The sequence below is a fragment of the Centroberyx gerrardi genome, chromosome 3, assembly GCF_048128805.1.
Source record: "Centroberyx gerrardi isolate f3 chromosome 3, fCenGer3.hap1.cur.20231027, whole genome shotgun sequence".
NCBI lineage: Eukaryota > Metazoa > Chordata > Actinopteri > Beryciformes > Berycidae > Centroberyx > Centroberyx gerrardi.
The window spans coordinates 28789016-28803321 of NC_135999.1; the positions used below are offsets into that span (position 1 = coordinate 28789016).

General features: G+C 41.3%; 1 protein-coding gene across 1 annotated transcript; it reads right to left on the minus strand.

Annotated features, from left to right (window-relative positions):
* Window positions 1-499: 499 nt before the first annotated feature.
* On the minus strand, window positions 500-13113 carry LOC139910113 (MORN repeat-containing protein 4-like). The gene is made up of 4 exons (XM_071897326.2): window positions 13047-13113; window positions 5808-5922; window positions 3174-3283; window positions 500-654 (listed from the first exon to the last, which is right to left on the minus strand). The coding sequence occupies exons 1-4, from the start codon at window positions 13111-13113 to the stop codon at window positions 500-502; spliced, it is 447 nt and encodes a 148-aa protein (XP_071753427.2).
* Window positions 13114-14306: the final 1193 nt, after the last annotated feature.

Below are 14306 nucleotides of genomic sequence, written 5' to 3' on the forward strand. Positions count from 1 at the left end.
ATAGAGTTTTGACTCCGGAGTTGTGGTTTGTTGGGTGAGCTGACCCTGAATCAGGTTTAGCACCAGTGTGTTGACTGAACAGGAACAGGGGTGTGGGTTTGGCTCAGCTGATCCTGAATCAGTGGCTTCATAATTGACTGTATTAGTTAATGTTCCTCTCGTCATCACAAACTTCCTGGAGCCACTGACTGGTAGTGTAAACTCCAGGGAATACTGCAGGTTACAAGGCATAAGTAAATAAAGTTCATAAACACAGTATCTGAATAATTATGCACAAGCAATAGCTGCTGGTAAAATAAGAAAATACATAAAAAAGAACGAGTCTTGAAAAATAACCTTTTGATATGCTAAAATACAGCAGTAAAAAAATTGGACGGGAGGGAAACCAAAGGAAAAAAGAAAAGAAATCTCTTCCATAGTAATAACAAAACAGTTTAAACCGAGAGGAGGACGGGAGCAGTCTTCTGGTGCTGGGGCACTGTGGGTAATGTAGTCGGGGTCACATGGCCAGGGCGCGGGCCTTGGCGGCGGCCCCCTGCGCCCGCTGCACCGCCGCCTGGCTGCCCTCCCTCCTCGTCAGCTGGCTGGTCTCAAACAAACCCTCGTGGCTGCCGCCGCCGCCGCCGGGGCTTCCGTCCGCAAACGTCAGCGCTCCTGCAGCAGACAGATTCCTCTTAACGCATTTCATCAAAGAAAACAGTCGCTACGTTTACATGCACAGAGTCACGACTACTGGACACACTCTGCTCTGGTTAAAGGCAGAGATTTAGATTTGGATAGAGAGAAAAGATTCTTACTGCCCCATAGCACAAAATGACCATAATATATCTGCCGGGGTTGACAGGAGTTTTGCAGAACAGAACAGAAGAACAGAACTAATGTAAACTTATTTTTAAGAAATTTACTTACTGAAATACACCCCTTTTATTTGTTACAGTAAATTACTTCAATCTTGAGTCATGGTCACCTCCCTACTTAGTCAGGCTACAGTGGGCTATTCCACTTCTAGTGTGATTTTGGCACTTGACTTTAAGCTCATTTTCCTTCCCACTGCATCAGTAGCTGAGAGAGAAGTAAAACAAATTTAAATAAGCAAAGCTATGCAAGTTTATGTATAGAAAGGATGGATTAAAAAGCAAGAAGGTTGGGTTTTTCCCCACCCAGAGTTTCCACCCCTCCCAATCAACTTGAAAAAAATGCAAAAAGATGCAGCTTTGAGCTTCCCTCTTTGACTGAGCGAGAGTAATAATCATAATAATGATAATAATCTTTTTTTTATACTCCTTTTCCTTTTCTTTTTTACAAACTGCTTTACAGATAAAAGAATAGGAACGGAAGGAACAAAACAAAGCAATAGCATCAGATAGACATCAAAATGTATCAAAATGCTGTGTGAGTCTATGTTTGATTTACTCCCATATTAAACTGGTTACTGTGGCAGAGGAACAGCTTACTGCTTTAACTTCTGGTTTTCACTGTCAGTCAATATTAATGGATGATAGTTTAAGAGCTGACTTTTTTGTCATGTTTCCAGACATCTTAACCAGGTTTCTCCTAATCAGAGTAGGACTTCACTCAGGTTATTCTAACCCAGTTTACATACATCGACCAAAAACCAGGTTACTTGTATAACCGGGTTATGAATTAAATTCTCTGTGCATGTAAACGCAGCCAGTGACAGATGTGTCTACTGTAACAAAGCAGATTTGAGTCTGCGGGGGAGACAAAACCTGCGCTTGAGCAAACCCTCCGAGAGATATTTCAGAAACCTGCTGCAAATTATATTTGCAAATCATTCTTGTTGCTTGTTTGAACAGCTTGGGAGAAGCTGGAGGGTGAGATTCAACACAAAGGACAAGATTTGTCACTGAATATTTTGCCCCGCAGTGAAACACTCTCCTGTGATTCTGTAAACTTTCTGGGATTCAGTGGATTTCTCTATAAGGCAAATCCTACTTGTTTGGGCCCAAAGCGGCTTCAGCAAACCATAAAAATAATTCTAAGAGTTTGATTCCAAAGTGAGACATTACCCTGTATGGCACCTGTATACTGTACATGATCATAGTTAATGCCTGCATCTGTACAATACCTATATACTTGCTAACTCATACTTTTGGTAATCAGAGTTGTATATAACATGGATATTGTCCTTTTCTAGGCCTTACATAAGGCACATTTTTGTAATAATGGAATGTGTACTTCCAAATGTCCTGCTGTATGTTCATTGAGAAGCTGCTGCCAATTATTTGTTTTTATCTGTTTTGTTTTTTTGTTCTTAAATCAGAAAAATAAAAAACTTGTGAAAAATGTGACACCTACTTTTAAAAAACGGCTGCTGACAAGTAAAATAAAATTACTGTGCAATATTAACAAAGTTCTTAGCTATTCTGACGCTTTTACTTGAAAAAATAACGTGGTTTTTTTTTTTGTTTTTTTTTTTTAATCGAGCAGCAACATAAAATAAAATGCAGAAATGATGTTTAGGAATGAATGAAACGCTTCATTTGCAATTACCATTTGGCCCAGGTCTGATTTCATATTATGAGATCTCAGACAAGGCTATGAGTGAAGGTTTTTTATATGGCATCTCTATTTTTACAAGCAAAAAAAAAAAAATGCAATTTCCTATCAGCCGGTCGTCACGGCGACACATTGCCCCTCCCTCGCCACCCAGCAGCCTTCAAATAGAAACGTGTTGATTACCTCTAGAGACGCAAACCCAGACACACAGGGGAGCGTTACAGCCGGAGCACAGAGAGATAATTAACTAATTTCACTGTTTAAAATAATCAGAAAGTATTAGAAAAGTTTGGTATACACAACAAGGGAATTGAGATATTGTATAATACTGTAAAAATGTGAGATTTGAGAAATTTCTTTGAAAAATGTCGCATCCACCCTTTGTATTGACACCTACTGCAGTGACACCGACTCTTACAAAATTATCAATAGCACAAATCTAAACAAATGATGATACTTTTTAAAGGGAAGTCAGTAAACCTTTTTGAGTATGTCACTGATTCGCAAAATTTACAGATCCTATTCTTTATATTTTAGATTTTGATTTTATGAACTTTCTGAACAGTTTCATCAAAATTGGATCTATGGTGTCTGATATTACATTTGATCTTAAAATTTGGACCTTTCAGTATGGGTGTGTGGTGAAACTTTACCGTAGCCGTCCACGCAGCCGCTTTTAAACTCGCCCTCAAACTTCATCCCGTCGAAGCGATTGAAGACACCGGCGCCTTGGAATTTCCCCTGGACAAACTCACCTTCATACCTAAATAACCACACACACACACACACACACACACACACACACACACAGAAACTTAGAATTGGTGCAGGAGTAGAAAAAGCTTAAATTCCTAGATCGCTAAAATAGAGCCATGACGTCCTGACAGTAGAAGTAAGAAAATATTCCAGTGACCCCTTAAATGATCAAGTTTCACAGAGAAGTGATAGGGAAATGAACCGCTTGACCTTTGACCTTTACCTTTCTTAGTCTGTAATCAGAGTTGTATTGGGCCTAAAGGGCTGAATAGAGGTATGTCTTTGAAGAATGATTACAATGAGGAAGATGTTTATGTTTGAAACTCTGTAGAAATGTAATGGGTGACAGGTTTGAAGGTCGGGCCCCTCCCATCCCTACCGGCATATTTGCTTTAACAAGGTGTTTCCTGCCTGGGCTCCTCTCAGTACAACCTGTTGGTTGCATGGTACAATATCATGTGGTTTCAATACAGGAGATTGGTTCATTCACTCTCTGCTGAAGAGTTTTTGAAGGAATTTGCATATATAGATGTACATGATTTGAATAAAGAGTCTTTTAAAACATATGGTGTCCAATTAAAAAGTCTTCTAATAAAATATAGTGTTTAAAAAGGTGTAGTTCATTTCATTGTGTAAGATGATGAGGTTTAGATTTGCTAAAATGAAACGGATTGTGATTAAAAACAGGGTTAAAATACTCATTCACACAGTTAAAATCAGGAAGCTAAGGGAATAGAAGAGAAATAGGGTTTAAGTTGGGCTTTGTGTTGGGTAAATTTCTTTTTGATGTTTAAGTTTCCTTGTTTCTTTTCTCCCCCGTTTTTTTCTGTTTCACCCTGTCTCTCTTCTACATTTCCTATAGAGGTAAAGTTTCTTCCATAACATGATTAACAATGAATATTAGGAGGATTAACAAGAATTCTGGTCTGTGCCCGTACATACTGGGCATATTATATGCTCATGTTTTGAGCATATAATATTGCTGAGATACGAGCTGAGGAGAGAGGTAGGAAGGATTCAAAACAACAAAAACTGGACCATTATTGTCCTTTTATTAAATATCAGATATCAGACTAGAAAACCTGACATGAAATTGTATTTTATGCTGTAAATTAATTCTTCATTTAAAGACCTATAAATATCCCAGAGTTCCCCAACCATTCAGTAGGTGTGGTGGATCACTCTGTCTTAAAGAGCTGCTGACACTAAAATAATTTCATTACTGAGTTTTAGTGTCCCATGATGGTCTAAATGCTGTTTCAGAGGCAAGAAGAAAATTCTGGGGGGAAACACTGAACGCTTGTGATTTTTTGGCATGAAAATGATCAAATTTAAAGATATTGAGCATCTGCACAAAGTCACACAGCCTCAGCATTCATTTCAAATTCTTGCCTGACAAAAAAGTACAAAACAAAATAATCCATGAAAATCTGCGAAGCCGAAGTAATTGTGTGCTCTGGAATGACCCCAAGCTGTGGCAAAGCAACTTTAAAACCAATTTTTCATACAAAACACTTCTCTAATAGACTATGACAGCAGACGCACACAGCAAACCCAGAGGTCGTCAATGTTAGTTTTTAGCAGGTTTTTTTTTAACTGCATACAATCTGTGTGGTTTTGTGTGACAAAGTGTGACAAATCTTGTTTCCTGCTCCAGTCTGCTGTGTTACTTTCCTCCGCAGTTTATTTCTAAACATTGATTACTTTTCTGGGGCTGCTGAACTTATTGCATCTCAGCGTTCAGATTCTCCACTGAGTTGTGGTGTTATGAGCAGGGATGTCATGGAGGTTAACGCCACCTACACTCACTTTACCCACCTTTTTATTTGCAGAATAGAGATTAGCAACTTTTTTTAGGCTAACATTAATCTTCATGGCTGAAATTCATAGTATGCATCATGGTAAGTAGTATCAAACGGATGTAAGTCACAAGATGGGATTTGTTGAGGAGAAAAAGGCAACAGTAAAACGTCGTTCCCCCACATATGATGCAAGCACCTCTTGGGCCAATCAGTGACGAGCTGCATCATCCCTCCAACTCAAAATTGGACTGGTGATTTTGCAAAAAATGTTGTCCTTTAATTATAGAGCCTGCTTTCACAATATGATATTATGACACAGTAAAAAAAAAGATTTAAATTGTTTTGAAAACTGTTTTGAACCAATATCAGAAGGATATTTAGGCCCCAGTGTCACAAAACGATGCAGGCAGCAGCTACAGACGATGTTCAAACTTTCATTTTGCCGCTATTTTTACATGAATTTTCAGTGTTGGTGCAGGCCATCGTATCAATATCTATTCAACATCATATTGTTTGCCGGGTAGTTAATGGTAAAACACTGGAGGAGAGTGGAGGGATCTTTCACTGAGCAGTAGGAGCCAACTAGTTTCATAAGTGTTGCCAAGATTGACAACAACAAAAGGACCAAAGATGAATTTTGTGTTGAGAGGTTTTCAGGAAAAAAAACTGCCTCTTCTGCTTTCAGTGAACAAGGTCAAAGGTCAGGCAAACATGAAGTGAGGCACTGACCTGGAGCCATCGGGGAAGACCAGCACCCCGCAGCCGTTGAAGAGGCCGTTCTCAAACTGTCCCGTGTAGCATGTCCCATCGCCGAAGGTCAGCTGTCCCAGGCCGTGACGCAGACCTGAGGCAGCCAACACACACAGGACTGGGTTAGTTACTGGAAATTAACAAGTTCATCAGTTACAGTTTAGGTTTAGTTAACTGAAAATACACACAAATGATAAAACACTTAAAAAGAAAGAAATACAAACTGCAGGTGAGACAAAGAAACCCTAAGAGAGTCATGAAAACATCTCAACAGCTCGAGAAAGATGAAAAACTAAGACCCAAGTGAATAGGAACAGAAACCAAATGACGTCAAAAACTCAACAAGGAGTTTGAAGTCTAAATAACGGTACAAAAACAACTGAGCGCATGAAGTAAGTAAGGGAAATAAATGATCGGGGGTTTGGGGTTGAGAGCGTGGTAGTGAGGAAGGAAGGGAGTGTGTGAGGGATTGAAGTTTGGCAGCTGAATCGTCATCAATCTCTTCACTGGGAATGTGTACGAGCCTCCAGTCCAGCTCAGCTGAAACCTACAGCAGTTAGGAGGTTAACCCAGATTTCCACCTGCCAGGTCTGGAGATTAAACACATTGTGGTCACTAGTGTTGACAAAATAATTGCTAAAATTAGTATCATTTTTTGTATTAAATTTAGTTCTGGTACTAATCACCACAAAGTACCACAAATCACAGCACAAAGAACTACAAAGTACCACAAAGAACCACAAAGTACCATGAAGAACCATCAAGCGTCCCAAAACAAACTACAAAATACCACAAAGCATACCACAAAGCATACCACAAAGTACCACAAAGTACCACAAAGAACTCCAAAGTGTACTACTAAGCATACGAATAAGTACCACAAAGTGCCACAAACAACTAGTGTACTTTGTGGTAGTTTGTAGTTCTTTGTGGTAGTTTCTGGCGATTAGTAGGATCCCAAAATTCAGGTATGGTGACAAAACCTCTGGTCACCGCCCCGGTTGTGACCAGGGGTTTTTGGCGACCACCTCTCCTCTGGGTCCTTCACAGTCTCCAGGACATCAGAGTTGGGTTGTGATTACGGACACAACATCGATCTCTGTGGTCGTTTTTCTCTGAAACATAAAGCGCCAAAACTTCGGCAGTGCTGACCGGGACTCTGCCAAAATCCCCGGACCCCCACTGTGTGTGTTTAAGAAGGTAATGCAACGTAAAGAGCTTAGGGACCTAAGCTGAATGAAACCAGTCCCTCACAGGACCAAGAAGACACCCTCCAAGAAGCAAAAAAGAAATCAGACATGGCTGAATGATACTAAATGGACAAATTAATGAATGAGTAGATAGACAGATAGATAGATAAATACCTAGATACATACATAAATACAGAGGTACACAAATAAACATAGAAATAGCATTTAATTTGTTTGTTGTCTGCTTGTTTTGTTGGCTGATATGTTTTCAAATTTCAGGAAAACCTTTGGAAATAATTGAGCCTGTTTGTCCCTCTAAGGTCGATGGGTCTGCTCATGCTCAGAATGATATTGAAAATAGCCTGTTTGTTTGTTACAGACAAAGATTTTTTTCTCATGTCTGCCTTCCCAAGCATAACCGGGGAATTTGACAAATAAGAATATTGCATTCTATATCGAGACCACTTCTCTGGTGTAGAGACATCAATTTCTCCCTTTCTTGGGCCATTACAGCCAGGAAACCGGCAAGAAGATAGAAAACATTATAATTTACCCGAGCAATCTTGGTCCAGTGTTTAGAATTTGTGCTTGTATCGTCACAAATAATCCATTTAATAATCAGAAGAGAGCGCAGTACTGAGGCTGCCATCCGCGGTGTCATCTTGGATCGAAAAAAAAATGAAAATAATAATAATAACAATAATAATAATAATAATAATAATAATAATAATAATAATAATTGAATAATTGAATAGTTACAATCCAATTTGGAAAATCAACTGCTAACTGAAATCCAACATTTCAAAAGCACAGTTGATTCTATCTTCAAAAACATGTAAGCAAAGGACTTATGACTCACAGCCTCAGCAGTTATTTTTATGCAGGCAATTATTTTGTCAGAGAAGGTGACAACTTAATCGAATCATACAAAATCATTTTGAAACTAAACTATCTCCTCGGTTTTTGAGCTGCAAGGTGCACTAAAGACCAAACTGGAACCAACACGGGGCCCCAGTAGTGGAGCCAAAACCAGCAAGACCCTCAGCTTCCACCAGTTCCACCAAAACACTGACAAAGGACATGCTGGAAATGCTTTTACCCCCAACAGGTGCGTTCACACCAAGCATGTTTGGAGCGGTTTATTTGAACTCTAGAGCGGTTACCCCTCGGTCTGGTTCGTTGGCCACATGAGAACAGTGGTATTCAAATTTAGATGGCACCAAATAACGACACCAAGACGCCCGAAAATGCGAGTTTCAGTCCTCTTCCAAGTGAACTTCAATGGGGCTCGTTAGGAGTGAGAACATAATCCAAATCAACTATAGGAAACAACCCCAAAATGCAAGGGTTTATGGGTATAAGCAGACAGATGTTGACATCTGGTAGACAGCAGAATGCTTGGAAAGCCTCGCATAACACAATGAGCCAAGGCTCCAAACTACGAGTCAAGATGAGCTGAAATGCGTCCTCCAGATATGGGCTGAGGAGAACATTTCCAAAACTCCTTGAAGGAACAACAACCTTACAGGGTAACAGCTCACCAAAACTCTGTCCGACAAAGGAGCTACTACTGAATCCATGTGACTTTTGCTTACAAGCCCTGGTTCGCTTGTAATTGGGCAGTGTGAGCCTAAACAAACCAAATACAAAAATGCAACAAAGTGAAAATTTCCTCTCTGGTTTAGACCAAAGAAAACGAACTGTAGGTGTGATCGCAGCCTAAATAGCACATTGAAGGTATATATTATCATTTTAACTAAAATTTGCTTAACAAAAGGATGATATTCATATTCGGTGCTAACAAACAAAGGGTGAGTCACTCTCCTTCGTTTTACCCCCTCAAAATTTTCCCAACGGGGTGAGATCCATTTTTCTCCCCCTAATCTTCCTCCTACCAATTTCCAGGATCAGGAGGATGGCAAACGGAGGAGAGAGAAATGAGCATTTCCCTTTGCCAACCTCTCCTCTATTAGCAGGCCCAGGAGGAATTAGGAGAGTAACTGGATGTTAGGCACAGTTGGAGACGGGCTGAGGAGGTCCTGGGTTCCTCACAGCAGCTGTAAGCAAGGAATTAGGATTTACTGTGAGCTCGCAAAGTGGCATGAGGCTAGCCGAGAGGAGAGGAGAGGAGGGAGAGGAGGGAGAGGAAGACACAGGGCAAACCCCAGCAGTGGATGGGGATTTGGAGGAGGGGAGGGAGGCTGTTTGGCAGGGGGTGAAGCAGGGGTGAGGTTAGTGAGTGTGTCCCTTAGTCCCAGCTAATGGCAAAGTAAATTAGGCAGTCCATCTGTCAGGGCCGCTTAAAGTGCTGCCCTCCGCCTAATCTCAGCAGGGTTTTCACAGGAGATTTGGAGAGGAGATTTGGCGTGAGTTCAAACTAAATCGGAAGCTCGACAGTGCTTTTTCAAAGCGTCTTGTTTTCTTTTTTGAACCATCCAGCATCCGTGTGTGTGTATGTGTGAACGCTGAACAGGGGATGTGTAGATATGTGTGTGTGAGTGAGGAACAGGGCTGACAGAGGCTTAAATCCAACACTTAAATCTCTGCTCCAAAGCCTGAAGGTGGCATTGATAAGTCAGTGAGAGCCAGAGGCTGAAATTTCACAGGCTGGCCACTGAAATATAACAAACTGTGGAGTGTCAAGACGCCACAGTGTTCCACCCGCAAACGCCGAGCACAGCGCCTCCAGCCAAGCTATGTGAGAGCCGTGTCAAAAGTATGAATGCTTTTATTGAAATTGATGGAATCAACTGGCAGCAGCGTAAGCTTTTTACAGACCGCTAAAAAGCTAATAGTTTTCTTTTTGCTGAAGGGACGGATTATGGGTGGACTACTGTAGGAAGGGACAGTTATTTCCTCTCGCTCTCTTCTGGTTTGATTCCTCAGACAGACTCTAATCTGTCGCTCAGCTTCTCTGCAGCGCCTCTCTCCAATCTCGTGTCAGGTCACGCTCTCTGGCTAATTAGGGTTTAGCTGAATTTGTCCGGCTTTTATGTCAATCAATAGTGGTAATGCATAGATGTTCAATGGCCGCATCGGCGAAGTACAGTAGTAAATGGCCTATGGCCGTGCCTCGCTGTGGATGTACCCAACCGGCTTCCTGTAACCCGATCGCCCCTGGGCCGGTCTTCAACCATCACACCGCTGAATTATTCATGTGACACCAGACCTCTGTCCGACACACACCTACATGCTTGTTTGTGTGCAAACAGTGACTTTGCATGCATGGACGCAGAGGCTCGATGCATGTATGTATGTGCTGATGACACCCCCCCCCCCCCCCCACACACACACACACACACACACACACACACATACCTGCACCACACATCAGCTCAATGAGTGGACAAATTACTTTCCAATCAACACTTATTAACTCTACACATTTTGCTGTGTACTACAATGTGCATATCATTTAGAATTATTATTTTCCATTATCATGTGATGTAATGGGGGTGGAAAAAGGGCACAACTGAATGTCTATATATTCTTGACGTTATTGTTTTATACTGCCCATAAAAACAATAAACAGATTATTAAAAAAGTGTATATCAATGCATCACAGCTAAACTAGCTGAACAGTTGTGGGGTCTCGGCAGCGATCCAGATGTTTCCCCCGACATCGAACCCGCTTGAGCATCAAACTTTTGTCCTTTGTTTCACCTTGCCCTAAAGGTTGTGTAAGTGTTTTTGTCAAACTGAAAATACTGGTTTAGGTAGTGTGATTTCCTTTCTCAGCGGGCTCACTGACACCAGATGGTGTATGTGTGTGTGTGTAAGCGTGTGTGTTTGTGTGTGTGTGTAGATTTGCCTGTGGTTACTGACTCAAGTTTATTTGACATCGTTTTCTGTGGTGTTTCCCCATGAGCTGCAATCTGTGTGTGAGAGTGCAGATTAATTCAAAAGCCGAGTTTGCTGCTGTCACGCATTTATGCTCACTTTTCTCCTAAAAGTGAAATAGATACACCACTGGTCATTCCTTACAGTTCACCTAAAATGAAATTTCAGTCACTGTACCCACCCCCATGTCAATCGAAAACCCACTGAAGTTCGTAGGACCACCAAACACACAGCGAGTGAGCCCCCATAGTTTCATCTCAGCCTTCTTCCAAACTATTAAAGTTAATGAGGCAGTCTTTTTACAGCTCCAAAAAAGCTATAAAATGTACATCAAATTTCTCTAAAAATCGTTTCGTACCTAAACGACTGCACTGTTGGTCCAAAGGTTCAGTATTTACATCATTATTTCCTATATTTTCCTAACTGACTATGCTCTGGTCAGTCTACAGCGCTCTGGCGTGAAATCAAAGTATTGTCAGTAAGGAAAATATAGCATAACATGCAGCATAACCCAAGTGTTTTGTAGCCAAACGATTGCACTGTGGGTCCAAAAGTCTCCTATATTTTCCTTACTGACAATACTCTGGTTGCGCGCCTTGCAGTAGCAAGCACAGTATTCCACCAGAGCGCTGTAGACTGGCCAGAGCACAGTCAGTAAGGAAAATATAGAAGATAATGATGTAAATACTGGATAATTGGACCCACTGTGCAATCGATTGGGTACAAAACACTTGGGTTATGCTGCATCAGCCGTTTGTAGAAATTTGATGGACATTTTATGTTTTTCTGGAGCTGTAAAATGATGGCACTTTGAGCTTCAGTAGTTTGGGAGAAGGCTGAGATGGAACTACAGTGGCAAACTGCTGTGTGTTTGGTGATCCTACAAACAAAGAAGTTTGATTGACATGGGTTTGAAGAAATAATGACTCCTTTAATCCTGTTGTGGCTGTATAGCTAGGTCTACATTAATACCCATCTAAACTCCTCCGAACTCAGATGTAGAGGTTTTTTTCTTTTTTCCTGTGCAGTGTTCAAAACACTCAGCACCATTTCTCTAGATCTGCATATATTTCTGTTTTTCTCCATTACTGACTTCCATCAGCAATCAGTCAGGTTCTAAAAAGAGAACCATGTGCATACCTTATACAAAAGAGACCCATTTTCTAAATTTATATTTTCAATGTTTTTATATACCTACTACTTAATACTTGCAATATACTGCTTTCTTTTATATACTACTTCTAAAGGCTGATTTATAGTTTGGCGTGGAAGTGTCGACGTTGCTATGCTGCAGGTGTTTGCGGTGCAGATTCCTATTTTTATAAACTACTTTCTGAATTTTGTGTTGTGTTTAATGTGACCCACGGGAGCCGCCCATCAAGTCTGAATTCCTTGTATGTGCAAACTTACTTGGACAATAAAACTGAATCTGATCCGATATTGATTAATGATTGTTGTTGGTCTTGTGGCTGCCCAGGAGTATCAAAAAGAAACAGATACCAGAGGAGAGAGAGGTGCTGGCAGTAAATGACAGCATGTTTACATGATTCCACAATTTGACAACTCCCCATAATAATCCTGTTTACAAGTGAAGTACGTATTTAATTATCCAGAGAGAATTCTGGGATTTTACCTAAACAATTATAGCTATGATTCTGCACAACCACATCATGCTATTCCACAAACTTTTGCAGTTCTGACAAATCCATCCTGCTTGAGTTTGTCTGACACTCGTCTAAAATGGTCACCATTATGGTTCTTGCACCCGTCTGAAAACTGCATGATATCCATGTCTTGTAACACTTTGCACATAAACTCAGTCTCTTCCAAACTCCAAAAGTGTTACTCCTGCCGCCCGCCATCTTGGTCCAGTCCAGTACAGACTGCACTTCCCTTCCACCTCCACATAAGACCATGAGCTGGGCAACTTCACCACAGTTCAACAAATGTGGCTAACTTGTCCTCGCCGGTGTCTACTACTGCAAATGCAAACTACTGAGTACTGAACGCTACTGCGATTCTGCTTACGTCGACTAACAGCATAATCGCATTAATCTAATCAGAGTATTACACGGACTCTGCCTTACTCGTATTATTGTCTTAACCGCATTATCATCACATTTTTGATGTGCATGTGAACATGGACTGTGATGGAGCATGGGCGGGTGACAGAGCGGGTGGGTCTTGCCTTCTTTCCATTCTCCGTGGTACTCCTCCCCGCTGGAGTAGGTGAAGGAACCTCTTGTCAGGGTCATGGGTCCTGCTGGCACACACACACACACACACACCATTATTAAAATCTGAAGGTGACATTTTGGCACCAGAGCTCATAGTTTGGGATCCTAAATAATGTCTTCACCTTTTGACACACCATGGGTTAACTGATAGCTTCTGAACATGTTTGCAGAGTAAGAGGGGAAAAAAGGGGGATTGTGCACTCCAAAAAAACCAAGGCACTGTTTTTTTTTATTATTGTATATTAAAAATGCCTTTATTACCTTGGCATGTCCAACAAAGAGGGTAAAACCATACGAGTGAGGATGTCTAACCCACACATAGCGGCTTACCTTGCCTTCACCAGGGTCTGGGTCAGAGTGGGGTAGACATCCCATTTTTAATATACAAGTAAGAGTGCCTTTGTTTGATGATCAAGCCTTGTATCCAAAGAGCGCCTTACTACATACATTGGAATTCAGCTGAGCACGTCTATTTCCTCTCTTTTTATTAACTATGTTTGCAGAGTAGTCATGCCCAAACGATGCTGCCCCAGGGCCACCAGGCTTTCATTCACTCTCTACAGGCTTTTCATTGTGTTAACAGCTCATTTGTCTCCTGTCAGTGTTGATCACGACTGCAACACTTTCACTTTCTCGTTTCACTGAAAGAAAATAGAGGTTAGTTGTTAAAAATGATATATTTCTTATTGTGATTCTCTTAAGGCTATCAACGGAGATGAACGCCACTCCGTCCTATTGTTTTAAAACGAGGCTGGAGTTAGATGAATTGCCGCAAACAGGAGCAACAAAGCAACATTTACACATGAAGAAAAAAAATCTGAAACCATTTTGTTACACTGAATAATTACTTGAATGTCATAAGGCACGCTGTCAGATTAGACAGGAGGAGGAGTGTGTATCCCTCCATCTAATGTTGCCACAGTAACGGCGCTCTAATCCCTTTCATCCTGCCGGCATGGCGGTGACAGCCCCGACACACACACTGAGCTGGCCTGCTGAAACAAAGCGAAACGTTTACCTGTTGGTTATTAAGAGCAAATGAGTCCCTTCCCTCTACATCACTGACAACAACACGGCAGGTGGAGGATTTCTGCACCTCAGCGACAATTAGCCTTTTCCGTAGCTGCGCGTCTCCTGGCAGAGCGGCCTCAGCGTCTCTCCAAGGCGCTGCGCTCCTATTGGTCACTTTGCCTCGACCTCGACTCAAGACG

Coding starts and splice junctions, on each gene's coding strand:
- LOC139910113 (XM_071897326.2), bottom strand. CDS start 13,113: ATGACCCTGACAAGAGGTTCCTTCACCTACTCCAGCGGGGAGGAGTAC. Junction 3,284..5,807: donor GTCTTCCCCGATGGCTCCAG/GTCAGTGCCTCA, acceptor GTGGTTATTTAG/GTATGAAGGTGAGTTTGTCC. Junction 655..3,173: donor CGGCTGCGTGGACGGCTACG/GTAAAGTTTCAC, acceptor TGTCTGCTGCAG/GAGCGCTGACGTTTGCGGAC.